The sequence below is a fragment of the Ahaetulla prasina genome, chromosome 1 (assembly GCF_028640845.1).
Source record: "Ahaetulla prasina isolate Xishuangbanna chromosome 1, ASM2864084v1, whole genome shotgun sequence".
Taxonomy (NCBI): domain Eukaryota; kingdom Metazoa; phylum Chordata; class Lepidosauria; order Squamata; family Colubridae; genus Ahaetulla; species Ahaetulla prasina.
In genome coordinates, this window is record NC_080539.1 from 330,952,895 (window position 1) to 330,972,481 (window position 19,587).

Below are 19,587 nucleotides of genomic sequence, written 5' to 3' on the forward strand. Positions count from 1 at the left end.
GTAATTTTAATTTTAAAAGAATTTCTTACCTGCTTTAGTGTAATAAATATTTGCCTTGTCTGAAACATATACAATTCCCTGAGTGTAAACACATGAATCTGCGCTTATAATAGTTTCATTAAACAGTATAATCAAAGGTATAAATGAGTTGCCTCCATCAAAAGAACCCCATATCTAAAAAGAGACAAAATTGAATAGAATTTAAAATCACAATGACTGAAACTTTTTAATTACTTTGTTGGGGCTCAGAAGAAGGGTATAGTTGGAGGAACTTAGCAATTAGGACCTTTTCTAAGAAAGAAAGAAAAAATGTCCCAGAAGATGGCAGTGTAAAGCTGTTGTAAAGAAAATGGTAAGGTTATGTCCAATTTAGTAAGTAGGAGTTCGCCTGACTCCAAAGCACTTTCAGATTTATTTTTTTCATATTTTATCGAAAAGGATCATTTGATGATTACAAGACCCTTCAAGAAGATTTGTTTTATGATAAAGCTCTAGGACCATGAATGCAGACAAACTCGTTCAGAGTAGAATTATTGAATGCAATTTAGAATGTGATCTAAAGATAAATGTATGGTTGTACAGGGTCCTCTATTGCCTGAAGACAATAACCAAGCAAATATTTTACAAGATAATAAAGGCACAAACAAAAACAATACCACAGAGAAAGAAAAACACGAGACTCCAGACAAGACCTGCATGGTTACACAAACAGTCTCTGACAAGCTGAGGGATAAAAAAGACAATTAAAAAAAAAATGGAAAGAGGGGCCTATATCTAGAGCAGGAAACCACCAAATAGCCTGAATTTGTAAAGAAGGAATCAGGAAAGCTAAGCTTAGAATGAACTAAGGCTTGCAACAAATGCCAAAAATAACAAAAAGTTTCTTTCAAATATGTAAGAAATGAGGAAAAAAAAACCTCAGGAAAATGGTTGGGCTATGAGTGGAAGAAGATGGCAAGAAAGTGACAGTCAGGAGGGAGGAAGAGAACTCCTCAATTCTTTCTTTGCATCTGTCTTTACACAAAAGGAAAATATAGCCCAACCTATCAAAAACAGCACTATGTGGGAAACAGAACAGGAATGCAGATCAAAGTAGGCAAGGAGTTATTGATAAGAGAATACCCAGGGGTGAAATGCACCCGGATCAGACTGGATCGTGCGATCCGGTAGCGATGGCGGCTGCTGGTTCAGAGGACCGGTAGCAAAAATCCCTGGCCCTGCCCCCCCGCCTCTGCTGAGCCGCACCATCTGCAGAGGTTTTTTTTTTTTTACTTTTAAAAGCCTGTTTTGCTTCAGCCGAAACAGGCCAGTCCAGAATGTGGCTGCGCGTGTGATAGAGGGAGCACCTTGTTGCTCCCACATAACACCTATCCTGCGCGGCCTGCACTGGCTGCTGATAGCCTTCCGGGTACAATTCAAGGTGCTGGTTACTACCTTTAAAGCGCTCCATGGCTTAAGACCGGGCTATTTACGAGACCGCCTTCTGCCACCGATAGCCTCCCAAAGACCTGTGTGCTCCCACAGGGTGGGCCTCCTCAGGGTGCCGTCGACCAAACAATGTCGGTTGGCGGCCCCCAGGGGGAGAGCCTTCTCTGTGGCGGCCCCGGCCCTTTGGAATGAGCTGCCTCCGGGGTTATACCAACTCCCCGACCTCCGGACCTTCAAACGGGAACTAAAGACTTTATTATTTCATCGTGCGGGACTGGCCTAAGTGTAATTTTAATGGTAATTTTAAATGGGTTTTATGTCGGTCTACGACCGTTTTAATTTGATTCGGCCTTTAAATATTTGTTTTTAATTTTGTTTTAAACTTGTTGTTGTTATTTTGTCTTTTAAATATGGCTGTAAACCGCCCTGAGTCCTTCGGGAGAAGGGCGGTATAGAAATTAAATTATAAATAAAAATAAATAAAACAAATAGCTACAGTGTAATTTATAAAGTTCCACAAATTTAGCCTGTAATGGAATTTTAATAAACTAATTTTTCTATGTCTTGGAAATAGAAACAATTTAAATTGTGGATCTTCTTGGATGCATAAAAGATTTTTTGCTGAAATTGACCCTCAAGACAAATCTCTCCAACAAATATGTTTACATGACTCATTTGTATGAATATGTACTCTATATAACTGTATATATTCATGTAAGGCCATGTTCCCAAAAAAGACTGCACCAGGAGAAAAAAATTGAATCAATATTTTCAATATAATAAATATAATATCAATAAACCAATATAATCCAAAATCAGTATAAATCAATATTAGTAAAATTAATAATTACTGCTGAAATTAATTGCCAAAAATAAGAGTTTGAATCACTTATTTATCTGCACCACTTTGCTTATTTGCTAATTTTTAAGCATGTCATCTTTTATTGCCATACTTCCAGCCAATATAAGATATTCTCCATCCTGATTTTATAGGAAGTTATCTGGGGAAAAATACTCTCTTCCTTTCAGATAAATTTCTCTTGCATGTGATTATATTTGTTGATGGTTCTTGACACAGTAATATTTTACTATGTAATGTTATTTATCTTGCTATTTTAGTAGTTTCAATCCTATTTCAATCCTGTTTCAAGCCTGATGAGAGCTATGACATCCATCTGACAGTGGGACAGCATTTTCAAGAAAAATTGTGGTTGAATGCAGGATCAAGAGTGGCAAAATTTCTCTAGAGAATGGAGAAATAGTTGAGATAACCCTTGTGCACTCCGGAAAACCACTCCTCATGATTAGAATGCAGGAATTATGGTTTTGTGGTTGGCTTATGATTTGGGTGGCTTGGAGTCAAAGAATACAATCCAACACAGCCTTTTAAGGACAAAAGCTTGACATCTCCTCATTTCATAATTATTATTTGGATTATTTTTAAATTGAATTGCTTTGGAAATATTTTATTGCTTTGGAAAAAATTAAGACTTTTTCAGTTTTTTAAGTATTCAACAAAGCGACGAGTGGAGTATTGATTTAAGGAAGTTTTGAAATATGTCAATGAAGACTTAATCAGCCAGGCCAGTGGTGGGTTTCAAAAATTTTTACTACCGGTTCTGTGGGTGTGGCTTGGTAGGCATGGCTTGGTGGGCGTGGCAGGGGAAGGATACTGTAAAATCTCCATTCCCTCCCCACTCCAGGGGAAGGTTACTACAAAATCCCCATTTCCTCCTGATCAGCTGGGACTCAGGAGGCAGAGAATAGATGGGGGCAGGGTCAGTGGTATTTACCGGTTCTCCAAACTTCTCAAAATTTCCGCTACCCGTTCTCCAGAACTGGTCAGAACCTGCTGAAACCAACCTCTGAGTTTATTATTTTAGTTTAGTTTAGTTTACTTTATTGTCATTGCACATAATAAAAAATAAAAACACAAACATACATCCTTATATAATTGAAATGAAAACCCAATACTGCACTATACTGTAGAATTCAATATGGTTATTGCCCTGGGATAGAAGCTGTTTTTCAGCCTATTTGTCCTTGTTTTTACTATCCTGTATCGTCTGCCAGATGGTAAAAGTTCAAACAAAGGATGAGATGGATCTTTAAGAATGTTTTGAACTTTCATAAGGCAGCAGGAGCTATAAAGCTCTTCCAAGAGGAGAGAGGGCAACCAATGATCCTCTGGGCAGTGACATTGACTCTCTAAAGTGCTGTCCTATCTGCCACTGTGCAATTTGCAAACCATACACAGATGCAGTAGGTTAAAATACTCTCTATGGTACAGCTGTAGAAGGCCACCAGTTTTTCATTCAGTTGTTTCCTGAGAAGTCTCAGGTAGTATATCTCTGCTGGGTCCTTTTGACCGGTGCTGCAATGTGAGTGACCCAGGTCAGGTCCTCTTTTATGATAACACCCAGAAACTTAAAACTGGCCACTTGCTCCATTCGGTCTCCACTGATAAGCAAGAGCTGGATATCTGATCTATTCCTTCTATAGTCCACTATAGGCTCCTTGGTCTTATTTGTGTTAAGGACCAAATGATTATCTCCACACTACGAAAGCAACCGTTCCACCTCATCTCTGTAGGCAGACTCATCCCCCCCGGAGATCAGTCTCACCACTGTTGTATCATCTGCAAATATAGTAATAGTATTACTAGTGTGAGTGGAAATGCAGTCATGCACATAAAGAGTATAGAGTAAGGGATTCAACACGCAACCCTGTGGTGTACCAATGTTAAGAATAAGGGCTGAAGAGATATGAATACCTAATCTGACCCTCTGAGAGCGGCCAGACAGGAAATCCATAATTCAAAGGCAGATTGAATAAGAAAGCCCAAGACTCAAAAGTTTAGACTTATGGTCTATGTGATGGTCTTAGTCTATGTGAATTATTATGTTAAATGCAGAGCTAAAATCTACAAAAAGTATCCTCAAATAGCGCCCCTCCCTACTCGTCCAAATGAATTGGAGCAGTGTGAAGAGTGATGGCTATAGCATCCTCTGTAGATCTATTTCTTCTATATACAAATTGATGTTTAACAAAGCACTTCATGATGATAGGAGTAAGTGCCACTGGTCTGTAATCATTGAGGTTATTGATAGGGAACTTCTTTGGCAGTGGAACAATGGTGGAAGCCTTCAAACAAGATGGAATAGTAGACTGGGATAAAGACCGACTGAAGATCCTGATCAGCATAGTCTTTAAGTACTCGGCCAGAGATACCGTCAGGACCGGCAGCCATTCTAGGGTCCACAGCCCTCAGAATGCTCCTCACTTCCTCTTCCTCCACAATGAGGTGGAAGCTACAATGGGCTGGTGGCTGTATTTTAGCTGTCTCTGATGTCTCCACTTCAAAGCGAGCAAAGAAATGATTCAGCTCTTCTGCCAAAGAAGCATCCCCCCCAGCAGGGATGAAATTGGTCGGTTGATGGTTGGTAATTTGTTGAAATCCTCGCCACATCTGCCTTATGTTATTGCTACAAAAATATCCTCAATCTTCCTCTTATAATTAATCTTGGCCTTCCAAATATCTTTCTTCAGACTAGCTCTGGCAACACTAATTTTGAAGTTAATTGAAGTCTTTCCCCTGGAAACTTTACATAGAATACATAGAATAACAGAGTTGGAGGTCTTCTAGTCCAATGCCCTGCTTAGGCAAAAATGGTTATCCATTCTTAAAAATTTGCAGTGTTGGAGCATTCACAACTTCTGGAGGCAAGTTGTTCCATTGATTAATTGTTCTAACTGTCAGGAAACTTCTCCTTAGTTCTAGGTTGCTTCTCTCCTTGATTAGTTTCCACCCATTGCATCTTGTCCTACCTTCAGGTGCTTTGGAGAATAGATTGACTCCCTCTTCTTTGTGGCAACCCCTGAGATATTGGAAAACTGCTATCATGTCTCCCCTAGTCCTTCTTTTCATTAAACTAGACATACCCAGTTCCTGCAACCCTTCTTCATATGTTTTAGTCTACAGTCCCCTAATCATCTTTGTTGCTCTTCTCTGCACTCTTTCTAGAGTCTCAACATCTTTTTTACATTGTGGCGACCAAAACTGAATGCAATATTCCAAGTGTGGCCTTACCAAGGCATTATAAAGTGGTATTAACACTTCACGTGATCTTGATTCTATCCCTCTGTTTATGCAGCCCAGAACTGTGTTGGCTTTTTTGGCAGCTGCTGCACACTGCTGGCTCATATCGAAATGGTTGTCCACTAGGACTCCAAGATCCCTCTCACAGTTACTACTATTGAGCAAGGTACCACATATCCAGTACCTGTGCATTTTGTTTTTTTGGCCTAAATGTAGAACCTTACTTTTTTCACTGCTGAATTTCATTTTGTTAGATAGTGCCCAATGTTCAAGTCTGTCAAGATCTTTCTGTATCTTGAGCCTATCTTCTGGAGTGTTGGCAATTCCTGCCAGCTTGATGTCGTCTGCAAATTTGATGAGTTCCCCATCTATCCCCTTGTCCAAGTCATTGATGAAGATGTTGAAGAGTACTGGGCCTAAAACAGAGCCTTGGGGTACTCCACTGCAAACTTCCCTCCATGTGGATGTAGTTCCATTGAGGACTACATGTTAAGTGCAGTTGGTCAGCCAGTTACGAATCCATCTGGTGGTGGTGCTGTCTAATCCACATTTTTCTACTTTATCTAGTAGTAGGTTATGGTCTACTTTATCAAATGCTTTACTGAGGTCCAAGTAAATTATATTGACAGCATTCTTCTGGTCCACTAATTTTGTCACTTTGTCAAAGAATGCAATGAGATTAGTCTGGCATGATCTGTTTTTGACAAACCCATGTTGGCTTTTGGTTATTACTTTGTTTGCTTCTAGGTGTTCAGTGATTTGTTGCTTGATTATCTTTTCCAGAATCTTCCCTGGTATTGAGGTGAGGCTGATAGGTCTGTAGTTTCCTAGATCTGTTTTTTTTCCTTTTTTGAAGATGGGAACTACATCAGCTCTTTTCCAGTCCTCTGGCAGTTCCCCTGTGCTCCAGGATCTTTGAAAGATATAGTTCAGTAGTTCTGAGATCTCGTCTGCCAGTTCCTTCAGAACCTTGGGGTGTAATCCATCTGGTCTTGGTGATTTGAACTCGTCTAGGGTAGACAGATGTTCACTTACCATTTTTTCCCCTATTTTAACTTGTGTTCCTAATCTGTTTTTTGTGGTGCTGTTTTTGATCGGTTGGATTGTTTTTTCCTTTTCTGTAAAGATGAATGTAAAAAAATGAGTTAAGTAGATCTGCTTTCTCCCTGTTGCTTGTCACCTTCTTGCCACTTTCTCCCAGCAATGGGCCAATTGTTTCCTTGACTTTTTTCTTGTTTTTAATATGTTGGAAGAAGCTTTTTTTATTATTTTTTACTTTTGTCGCTAGCCTTTGTTCGTTGTGAGCCTTAGCTTTCCTCACTTCATCTTTACAGGCTTGGGCTATTTGCTGATATTGTGCCTTAGTTATTTGCCCCTCTTTCCACTTTTTATACTTGTCCTTTTTGTCTTTCAATTTGTCAGATAGTTCTTTATGCATCCATGCTGGTTTCTTTTGAGATTTATTATTTTTCTTCTTCATTGGTATTGTGCTAGACTGGGCTTTTATAATCTCACTTTTCAAAATTTCCCAAGCTTCTTGAGTTGTTTTCCTCTTGAGGATTCTCATCCATGGAATCATTCTCAAGCTTTCTCTAAGTTTATTGAAATTAGCTATCTTAAAGTCCAAGACTCTAACATAACATAACATAACATAACATCAGAGTTGGAAGGGACCTTGGAGGCCTTCTAGTCCAACCCCCTGCCCAGGCAGGAAACCCTACACCATCTCAGTCAGATGGTTATCCAACATTTTCTTAAAAATTTCCAGTGTTGGAGCATTCACAACTTCTGAAGGCAAGTCGTTCCACTTATTAATTGTTCTAACTGTCAGGAAATTTCTCCTTAGTTCTAAGTTGCTTCTTTCTTTGACCAGTTTCCACCCATTGCTTCTTGTTCTACCCTCAGGTGCTTTGGTGAACAGCCTGACTCCCTCTTCTTTGTGGCAGCCCCTAAGATATTGGAACACAGCTATCATGTCTCCCTAGTCCTTCTTTTGTTAAACTAGACATACCCAGTTCCTGCAACCGTTCTTCATATGTTTTATCCTCCAGTCCCTAATCATCTTTGTTGCTCTTCTCTGCACTCTTTCTAGAGTCTCAACATCTTTTTACATCATGGCGACCAAAACTGGATGCAATATTCCAAGTGTGGCCTTACCAAGGCATTATAAAGTGGCACTAACACTTCACGTGATCTTGATTCTATCCTCTGTTTATGCAGCCCAGAACTGTGTTGGCTTTTTAACAGCTGCTGCACACTGCTGGCTCATATCTAAATGGTTATCCACTAGGACTCAAGATCCTCTCACAGGTACTACTATTGAGCAAGGTACCACATATACGGTACTGGTGCATTTTGTTTTTGGCCTAAATGTAGAACCTTACTTTTTCACTGTTGAATTTCATTTTGTTAGATAGCCCAATGTTCAAGTCTGTCAAGATCTTTCTGTAACTTGAGCCTATCTTCTGGAGTGTTGGCTATTCCTGCCAGCTTGGTGTCATCTGCAAATTTGATGAGTTCCCCATCTATCCCCTCGTCCAAGTCATTGATGAAGATGTTGAAGAGTACTGGGCCTAAAACAGAGCCTTGGGGTACTCCACTGCATACTTCCCTCCATGTGGATATAGTTCCGTTGAGGACTACACGTTGAGTGCGGTTGGTCGGCCAGTTACGAATCCATCTGGTGGTGGTGCTGTCTAACCCACATTTTTCTACTTTATCTAGTTTGACTTTGTTCTACTACTTGTGTTTACATAATGTTGAATTCCAGTATTGCGTGATCACTTGCCCCCAAGGTTCCTGCAGCTTCAACACCTTCTATCATTTCATCTCTGTTAGTGAGAATTAAGTCCAATATGGCTGATCCCCTTGTTCCCTTCTCTACGTTTTGGGAAACAAAGTTGTCTGCTAGGTTTGTTAGAAACCTGTTGGATCTTCCACTTGGTGCAGAGTTTGTCTCCCAGTTGATGTCAGGGTAGTTAAAATCCCCCATTACTACTACATATCTTAGTTAGCTGACTAGCAAAAAGTTCATCTACTTCCTCTGTTTGGTTGGGTGGCCTATATTATAGACCTATGGCAATATCATTTCCCGCCCCCCTTTAATATTGACCCAAATGCATTCAAGATAATTTTCATCATTGTTGTGCTCTATTTCTGTAGAAATGTAGTTATTTCTTATATATATTGCAACTCCACCTTCTCTTTTATTTGGTCTATTTCTTTTAAATAATTTATATCCCTCCTGCTGTATGTTCCATTTGTCAGTTTCATCCCACCAAGTTTCCTTAAGGGCAACAATATCATATCTGCCCTCATTTACTTGAATTTCTAATTCACCCTGTTTATTCCTCATACTCTGTGCATTGGTGTATAGACATTTGAGTCCATTTTGATTGACCTTGTGTTTACTGTCTACATAACCTGTGTTGTGCCTGACTGCCCCTACTATCTTGCCACCTGTTTGACTAGTGCATATGGTATGGCACTCACTATTAAATGCTTGGTTTTGCTTGATAGCAGGGCTGATAATCTTACCCACACAGACATCTATGTTACATGCACTGATAACCCTATTAATTTTGGATTGCTGGAGACAAAAATTTTCTGTATCAATTAATTCTCTGTCCCCACTGTTCAGTTTAAATATTTATCCAGAAAATCTGTGAATGTATTGCTAAGTAACTCAGTCCCTTTCTTTGATGGATGCAATCCATCTCTTTTGTACAGTTTTTCATTGGACCAGTTGCAGACATCATGACTAATAAAAGCAGAGCCTTCCCTTTTACACCACTCCTTTAGCCATACATTAAACTCCACTACATGCTGGTCTTTACCTTTTTGTTCCTTATATACTGGTAAAACCTCTGAAAAGATACTTCCCTCCATGTAGATGCAGTTCCATTGAGGACTACACATTGAATGTCATTGCTCAGCCAGTTACGAAACCATTTGGTGGTGGTACTGTCTAACCCACATTTTTCTACATTATTTAGTAGTAGGTTATGGTCTACTTTATCAAATGCTTTACTGAAGTCCAAGTAAATTATATCGACAGCATTCCTCTGGTTCACTAATTTTGTCACTTTGTCAAAGAATGCAATGAGATTAGTCTGGCATGATCTGTTTTTGACAAACCCATGTTGGCTTTTGGTTATTACTTTGTTTGCTTCTAGGTGTTTGCTGATTCATTACTTAATTATCTTTTCCAGAATCTTCCCTGGTATTGAGGTCAGACTGGTAGGTTTCTATTTTCCTGGGTCTATTTTTTTTTCTTTTTTGAAGATGGGAACTACATCAGCTCTTTTCCAGTCCTCTGGCAGTTCCCTGGTGCTCCAGGATCTTTGAAAGATACAGTTCAGTGGTCTGAGATCTTGTCTGCCAGTTCCTTCAGAACCTTGGGGTGTAATCCATCTGATTCTTGTGATTTGAACTCGTCTAGGGTAGACTGGTGATCACTTACCATTTTCTTCCTTATTTTAACTTGTGTTCCTAATCTGTTTTTTGTGGTGCTGTTTTTGATAGGTTGGGCAGTTTTTTCCCTTTGTGTAAAGACAGATGAAAAAAATGAGTTAAGTAGTTCTGCTTTCTCCCCGTTGCTTGTCACCTTCTTGTCAGTTTCTCCCAGCAATGCACCAATTGTTTCCTTGACTTTTTTCTTGTTTTTAACATGTTGGAAGAAACTTTTTTTTGTTCATTTTTTGCAAGCCTTTGTTCATTGTGAGCCTTAGCTTTCCTCACTTCCTCACTTCATCATTTGGGATCAAACATAATTAATAAGATGGCTTTGAAGATTGCCTGCTAAAGGACAGATGGATTCCACCAGAAGACAACAAATAGTAGATCTGATAGAGTGTATTACTATTGGATTCAGAATATTATTTAAGAAAGACATACATAAAGTATATTACAATCATTTTAACATACGAGTTCAATCCACAGTATTCACATTATCATATGCCCACTAAAAATTATTAAATCAGATATCTGCATCACTCAGAATCATAAGAATACCAACACAGTGTTTCTTCACTGGTTTTGAAGAAACAAGTATTGTACACCAATAGTTCTACACCAGGGGTGTCAAACTCTCATCATCATGGGAGTGTCACGTGACATATCAGGACTTTTCCCCCCTTTGCTAACCCTTTGGGGTGGGGGTGAGGCCAGCACGTGACACATCTGGCCCATGGGCCGCGAATTTGACACCCATGTTCTACACACAGTTGAAAAGAATCCTGTTACACCATCTTGAAAATACATTTTGCAACTTTTTTGCAACTTCTTTTAAAACTGTATTTGTCTCAGTTACAGAAGAATAACAGAGTTTATAAATGGCCCACGCTTTGTTTTTTGTCACTCTTTGTTCTCTTCATGTAAACCTATAGCTCCTCCCAAGAAAGCAACAATTAAAAGAATTAAAAGAATAGTTGAAACTGTTAGTTTCACATCTCTTCCATTTTACACACCTGGTTTCCATAAACATACACAAAATGACTTCCTTGATGAAAAAATAATCCAGTTGGTTTTAAAGTGTTTCCTGGAAATAAGAAAGCAGGAAATTTGGTTTTTTTATTCAATGCACCGTCTGTTAACTTATGCACAGATACAAGTGTTTGATCCTGGGAAGAAAAGAAAGAAAAAACTAACTTTTGTACCTTATCAAAGACACCGAATAAAGTAACAATAATGACATGACACTTAGCAAGTAAATTTGCCAGCAGAACAGCATTCATCTGAGCTTATGAGGCCATTATAAGAAACTGGAATTTTTGTTAGTATCAGAAAGCTAGAAGAATTGGGGTGGGGGAGGAGAAGAGAAGAGAAGAGAAGAGAAGAGAAGATCTCAATAGCAACAAAGGATACATAAACAGAACTAGTAATTGAAAAAGTACCATTTCTAATACTCTTACCTTTTGTGATAATAGTGCTATACCAGTATTCTGCTCATAATCAACAACAAAAGAAACTACCCGTCTAGAAATATGCTTTTCAGCTTGGGATTTATGTGGTAAGCAACTGTGCCATTTTGTAAATGAATCATTACTATAGAAGCAGGTGGATTCCTGTAAAAGCATGAGAAAAATAAATATGAAAGTGCGATATTAAACTGTTAATATATCTAGAAATATATTATATTCTTAACTTAAAAGTGCTACTGAAGAATCTGTTCAGCATATTAAAACAAATCAGAAAGAAAGAGGCCAAGAGTTCAAGCTTCCAATCAGAATGAGCTTCTGAAATGCACTGGGACCCTGTATCAATTTTCTGGTTAAAATTATTCCTCTCCCCATTCATCCCCCAACTGCTACTTGTTCCCATACAGCCTTAGGTACAAAAACCAGCAAGGCTGATGGCATTTCTAGTTGGAAATTACCTGTACATATAAAGCTCAACTAAAAAAAAATCGTATAGTTGACTCTAAAAAGCAGGTGAAGAAAACAGAAACAAAATTGAATTCACAAAAGACGATACATATTATATTCAGCTATATTGGAGGTTCTGTAATTTATTTTATTTTATTTTTATTTATTTATTTTATTTGTCACAACAGTATATATAAGCATAAGCATGAAATAACTATACGATATATAAGCACATATATAATCATAAGTATGTAATAACTATATGAAATTGGATACAATCAAAGGGAACATTAGGACAGGAACGGTAGGCACGTTGGTGCTCTTATGCACGCCCCTTACAGACCTCTTAGGAATGGGGAGAGGTCAATAGTAGATAGTTTTTGGTTAAAGCTTTGGGGATTTTGGGAAGAGACCACAGAGTCAGGTTCCAAGCATTAACAACTCTGTTACTGAAATCATATTTTCTGCAATCAAGATTGGAGCGGTTCACATTAAGCTTGAATCTATTGTGTGCTTGTGTATTGTTGTGATTGAAGCTGAAGTAGTCTTCAACAGGAAGGACGTTTTTTGTGATTGGCAAACAATGTTTATAGATTAGGATTACATATGGAGGCAGTCAATGAAGTCTTGGGAATACAACTGATATTTTAGTGCAAGTATAAACTTCTGAGCATGTCTGCTTTCCTCACTTTACCTCTATTTGGTCCACTGCCCAATATGCTCGACTTGTTTGAGATTTGATGGAACTTTCATGTTCCCATCTCTTCTTGTCTGAGTATTCTTGCTAACATCTCATAACATAATTTATTGTTTAATAAATAGGTTAGGCTTTAGTAAATACAGATAGTTCTCGACTTACAACAGTTCATTTAGTGACTGTTCAAAGTTACAATGGCACTGAAAAAGGTGACATGACTGTTTTTTACAATTACAGCCTTTGCAGCATCCCTATGATCATGTCTTCAAAATTCAGATGCTTGACAGTTCCAGTGTCCCAGGGTCACATGATCTCCTTTTGCAACTTTCGGACAAGCAAAGTCAATGGGGAAGCCAGATCCACTTAACAAATATGTTACTAACTTATCAGCGGCAGTGATTCACTTGACAACTGAGGTAAGAAAGGTTGTTAAATGTTGCAAAACTCACGTAACACATTTCTCACTTAACAATATAAATTTTGTGCTCAATTGTGGTCGAGGACTTCCTGTAGCTTAGGCTGAAAAATCTGTCTGTCTGTCTCTCTTTCCCTCTCTGTCTCTGTCTGTCTGTCTGTCTCTCTTCTTTTTCTTTCTTTTTTTTTTTTTACATAGCACCAAACCTTCTCTCCATCAGTGGCAGAAATGACTCTGCATGGTTATCAATTAATAAAATTGGATTTTTGTGGACATTGTGCTCAATCCTCTGTATGCTGCTCCTATATTGAACAAAATAGACCAAGCCATGATAAAAATGGTCATTATTTGTCTTACCTGACTCAATGTCTTATCTTTGTTGAATGAGAGACTGATATAATCCACTAGAAAAAAAAGGAAGTGCGTGTAATTGCTTACATTTCTAAAGTACAAAGATGCATGCATCTAGTTACATGCAAACAATTGCAGAAAAATGCACGTTTTGTTTTTTTAAAAAAGCAAGGTAGCACAAATTAACCTGACTTTCTCAGATTTGTTTTTAGAATTTTTTTGAGGAGTAATTCACTTTTGAATTACTCACAGTCATGTTATAGGGAGAATGGATAGCATAAAAATTTAATAAATAAAATGGTGAGTAACTTTGTAGCATTTTCATACTCCATACTTTTTAGCATCAAAAATAAATAATTAATTATTAATGTATAATAAACAGAAATATTTGGCAGAATAGCTTTCCCAGACTATACTAAACATTTAAATTAGGTTAATAGCTATTAACTATTAATTAGCTATTACCATATCTACTTTGTTGCATGAAACTTTCTGAAAAAATTTGAAGTTATATACTAATTATAGTCTGTCTTTCAAATAAGAGCTGAAAGCACCATGAACTTCCATGATTGAGAATAACCTTGAATTTGGATTTATCCAATACTTTAATATTACAACTAAATATTGTGTATAAAATACTCTATAGAGAGAAAGGTTTATATCCATTATAAGTATCATTATTAACTAGGGTAAAGCATTTTGTTGCTCTTTTGGTTTAGGAAATCAAATTTGTGAATAAGAAATTTTCTTTTTTTTTCTATGCTGTGTCAAACTATTCTACATTGTGGTACTATATTCCAAGTATTGCAACACTTCTGGGCTAGGGTGTTATACTGGAATAAAAAATGTGAGGCCAGAGGATTATCAGCATCTTCATGGCAGTACTTAGGGCCCCTTCCATTTTTTTTTAAATTATAGGGGGAATTAAGGAGGATAATACTTGTTTCAACCCTGCTCAAGTTTTAACACCTCAACATTGCCCTCTTGCAAAATAAATTCTATCCACTTTTGGAAGCAATCTTCCAAAAGTCCAATGTAGCTCAAGCTGATAGAGTTTATGCACACTTGCATTACTCTAATCCCAGTTTTTTTTCTAATGACAACATGTTAACAAGTCACATTGACCTAGTAGATAAAAATGCTAAGTTTATATCGTTACAGTTCATAGCTGTGGGGGTCATGCTTTGTGCTAAGCTAAAACCAAATACGGCACATTTTGAGTTTAAAAAAATAATAGGTCAAAAATTCAGCAGACAAGGAATAGAGTGACCCAGTTGTTAAATGAACAGGTATAGAAAAGTCATTTATTTCAGTCCCGCTTATATGTTGCAAATGTGTGTGTCAAAAATTTAAAATGTAACTAGTCACTATCTTGATTCTGACACAACATCACTGGCTGACACAATTTCCAGAGCTAACATTAAATGTCAATGATTATCACTGAAAAACTAATTGTGGGCTGTTTGAAGTTCTGTCCTTAAACTCACCTATGTGTGAGTTTACTGTTCATTCTTTAATGGATTTAAAAAATAATAAGTATTTGATTGATTTTGACCAACTGTTGTGGACCTGAACATTCCAATATGGTTTAAAGTGAAACTGTTATTGATCTTAAAATACACTTGTTTTAACTCTTAATGTGAATTTAAACTTTTTATATTGCTACCTTAGTTGATGGCATACTTGTAATTTTAACATTTTATCTTGAGTAATATGAATACTCACAATTCGTTTTTTAAAGATTAAATAGAACTTTTGAAACTAATCTTTAAAGGGATCAGATCTAATAGCTTTTACACAAAAGATATGGTGTGGGCTTGATAACCTCATGAAATACTTATTAGTGGTAACAGCCGTGATGTCTTTATTACTAAATCCTTACAAAGTTGCAGACATAGTCTAGTTTAATGAAAAGAAGGACTAGGGGAGACATGATAGCAGTGTTCCAATATCTCAGGGGTTGCCACAGAGAAGAGGGAGTCAAACTATTCTCCAAAGCACCTGAGGGTAGAACAAGAAGCAATGGGTGGAAACTAATCAAGGAGAGAAGCAACTTAGAACTAAGGAGAAATTTCTTGACAGTTAGAACAGTTAATCAGTGGAACAACTTGCCTGCAGAAGTTGTGAATGCTCCAGCACTGGAAATTTTTAAGAAAATGTTGGATAGCCATTTGTCTGAAATGGTATAGAGTTTCCTGCCTGGGCAGGGGGTTGGACTAGAAGACCTCCAAGGTCCCTTCCAACTCTGTTATTATGATATGTTATGTTATATATCATGACAATCACTTAAAAAGCACCGATAATATAATTCTCATTGATTTCATTTCTATTTTGGATATACCTTTATGCAACATACATTTTACTGTTGGAAAATCTGGTTTTCTTACCTTCATAGTCTTCTCTGTTAGCTAAACACTGACGATTATACCAGATTTTTGCTTTGTAATAATCATCCTGTGGAAGTCAAAATATGAAATAAATACTTAACATGTAAATTTGAACATGATGTATGTAAGTATTATACATGATTGGACCCACTAGAATAGATCTGAATTTCATTTTCCTTCTGCCACAATTGAAGCTGAGGAGGAGAGATGTTAGGATTATCAAACACCAGCAAGGTTAGATGACTACCCAGGATCTCTAGTTGCAGTTCTGGTGACAATTGCAATTAACAGCAGAGACCATCACTATGACATTATTATGGAAGAGTAAGTTCAGGAATTCAAGAATAAAGTGGAATTAACCATTCATGGTTAATAAAAAGAAGCACATAGGCCACATAATAAGAAATGTATATTTCACAGAACCTTCTTGATGCAATTCAGATATTTTGACTCTTACTAGGGATTAAAAGACAAAAAAGTTTATTCTTAAATGATAGCAATTGGGAGCACTACTTGTACATATGCCATAAACCAGGGGTCTCCAACCTTGGTCCCTTTAAGACTTGTGGACTTCAACTCCCAGAGTTGTGGACTTCAACTCCCAGAGTTGAAGTCCACAAGTCTTAAAGGGACCAAGGTTGGAGACCCCTGCCATAAACTACAATATAAAACAGGGCTATCAGAGCCATGTTTTAAAAATCTCATCCAACACCCAGAAATCTCTAAACTCTTTGCTTCTGTTCAAGGGTTACTACTATATCTTTGTTTTGTGTCCAGTCATGAACAGCTCCACCGATGGCAGCTTAGCTAAACACTTGCAACCAGCATAATCTTGACACCAAATGCCTACAAATTGCTATCCCATATCCCTCCCAAATGCTTTTTCTTATCAGTCATGCAACCACCATAATCTCTAAATAGAAGAATAACAATCAGAGATACAATGGCTTTGTGACCAGTAGGTCTTGAGGTGCTACTGGATTTGGACCCTCAGCAATAATATTTACTGCAGCATAACCCTGCTGACGGGTGAGACTGGAAGCAAATATGTCAAGAAAAGGGGAGACATTAACTGGCACCTTAAATTTTCTTAGAATATTGCTTGTCCCAGTCATGGTGGAGTATTGGATTGTGATCAAATCTGTATTAAGAATATAATACTTGCACAGCAACAATGTGGCTTCACAAAAGTTATTTAATAGAATCATAGAATCATAGGGTTGGAAGGAACCTTGGAGGTCTTCTAGACCAGGGGTCTCCAACCTTGGTCCCTTTAAGACTTGTGGACTTCAACTCCCAGGGTCCCTCAGCCAGCCTTGCTGGGAGTTGAAGTCCACAAGTCTTAAAGGGACCAAGGTTGGAGACCCCTGGTCTAGACCAACTCCTTGCCCAAGACAGGAGTCTTCAAACCAACTCAGACAAATGGTTGTCCAATCTTTTCTTAAAAACCTCCAACAAGGAGCACCCACAACTCCGAGAGGCAAACTGTGCTATTGATTAATCATTCTCACTGTCAGAAAATTTCTCCTTGGAAAACTGGTATCATGACTCCAGTCTTATCTTTGTGAAGTATATATGTATATACAGTAATTCCTTTAGCCATTCTCATAGGATTTAGTCTCCAGACTCCTTACCATCTTTGTTGTTCTCTGTACTCTTCCTAGGGCTTTTTTTGTATTGCAGTAATCAGAACTGGACTCAGTATTCTAAATGTTGCTCACCAGTGACATATAGAACAGTACTATCATGTCTTTTGGTCTTGGTACTATTCCTCTGTTGATGCAGCCCAGGACTGCATTGGCTTTTTTGTCAGCTGCAGTACACTGTTGGCTCATACTTAAGTCTCTCTAGGTCCATTCTCTAGGTCCATGAAGATACCTAGATGTTCTGTCCTCCCTCGCCTCTGTATGAGTGATGGCTTAATTAGCCAGCACTATCAGCTCTGGCAGCAGAATAGCCAGCATCTGCCAAGAGCCTCCGTTATCTTCCACAACGCTGGTGAGTCACCCAGAAACAAACCTCAGCTCTTAATCAGTGCATTTGCCTGTTACAAAGAGACACAGCAGCTTTCGCTGCCTTTTATATCCTGTGGGATGTGGCTCCATGACTCAGCACTTCCTGGGCCTGCCCCACCCTTGTTTCTGTTGTTCCCTCCTCTCCTGCCTACGAAACCTAGGGTTCAACCAAGCCTGATTGCCATCAGCTGGGTCTGCAGGCGTGGCCTGGGGGGGGAAGAGTCAGGGGACGGAGGCCTTGTTATCTCCTCCACCTGGCCTGCTTCTGGCTCCTGGAGCTGAGCCAGGGAAGTCGGTGCTTCTGAGGTAAGTCCTGATGGCCCTTCCCCCTCACTGTCCAAATCACTTTCTGGCAGCAGGCCCGGCTCCAAGTCACTTTCTGGCAGCAGGCCCGGCTCCAAGTCACTTTTTGGCAGCAGAGCCAGCTTGGGGGGCGCAGACACAACACTAGATCCCTCTCATAAGTACTAGTGTTAAGCTAAGTACTGCCTATCCTGTACCTTTGCATCTGATTTTTTCCTGCTTAGGTGAACAACCTTATATTTCTCATCACTAACTGCATCTTGCTGAATAGGGCCCAGTGCTCAAATCAGTCAAATCCTGTTAAATCTTGAGTGTCTTCCAAAAAGTAAACAATTCCTCCCAGCTTTGTGTTATCTGCAAATTTGACGAATGCCCCTTCAATCCTCTCATCTATGTCATTTATTAAGAAGATGGTCTCGAGACAACCTTGAGGAACCCCTCTGAATATTTCCCTCCAAGTATATGTAGTTGCATTAAGGACCACATGCTGAGTGTGGTTGGTCAGCTAATTTCAAATCCATCAGGTAATGATACTGTCTATCCCATATTGTTCTGTCTTACCAAGAAGTAGGCCATGGTAAAATAATGTACTGAAAACTAAGTTTACTGTATTTCATAATATGATTATATACTATAATGTATCATTTTGAAGACCCTTCCTTCCTCTCTTTTCTTTTTCTTTTTCTTTTAAAGTAAAGATGTTAAAAACAAGTTTTGTTTGTTAGAGAAGTCAGAAGCTTTCAAGGGTTTGTGATTATGTTGTGAAATAGTATGTCAAATAATTGAATGCTATGACTATGACCATAGCAAAAATATTAGCAATTTCTCACCATTTCAAAGCCACATAAAGCTGGTTTGTTGAACTGGAAGAAAGAAAAGGTAAAATGAAAAAGCAGAAATGTATGAATAAATTAAAACTTCTAAAGCTTGCAAAGTAAGTGCAGAAACATATATATACAGGTGAAACTCAAAAAATTAGAATATCGTGCAAAAGTTCATTTATTTCAGTAATGCAACTTAAAAGGTGAAACTAATATATGAAATAGACTCATTACATGCAAAGCGAGATAGTTCAAGCCTTGATTTGTCATAATTTTGAAGATTATGGTTTACAGCTCATGAAAATCCCAAATTCACAATCTCAGAAAATTACAATATTGTGAAAAGGTTCAATATTCTAGACTCAAAGTGTCCCACTCTAATCAGCTAATTAAGCCATAACACCTGCAAAGGGTTCCTGAACCTTTAAATGGTCTCTAAGTCTGGTTCAGTAGGAATCACAATCATAGCAAAGACTGCTGACCTGACAGTTGTGCAGAAAACCGAATGCTACGAAAAAGCCGACTAATCTGGAAACATCCACTCCATCTGCCAATCAAAATGCAACCACACAGCCAACCAACCCACTTACAGCAACACACCTCACCTCCACACCAGTATTTATAGAGAGATGGCAGCTCTGACCATGCTTTGTTCGCACAAGCATGAAGCCTGAAGATGATGAGTGAGACCTCATCAAAACATTGT

General features: G+C 38.2%; 1 protein-coding gene across 1 annotated transcript in view; it reads right to left on the reverse strand.

Moving 5' to 3' along the window:
* The window catches only part of CATSPERB (cation channel sperm associated auxiliary subunit beta), a 71,030-nt gene that overhangs the window by 32,911 nt on the left and 18,532 nt on the right, over window positions 1-19,587 (reverse strand). The window contains exons 8-12 of the mRNA XM_058162592.1: window positions 18,891-18,923; window positions 15,743-15,809; window positions 13,362-13,408; window positions 11,440-11,592; window positions 30-174 (exon numbers count right to left, since the gene is read on the reverse strand). Coding sequence (XP_058018575.1) covers window positions 30-174; window positions 11,440-11,592; window positions 13,362-13,408; window positions 15,743-15,809; window positions 18,891-18,923 — 445 coding nt within the window. The remainder of the gene's footprint in view (window positions 1-29; window positions 175-11,439; window positions 11,593-13,361; window positions 13,409-15,742; window positions 15,810-18,890; window positions 18,924-19,587) is intronic.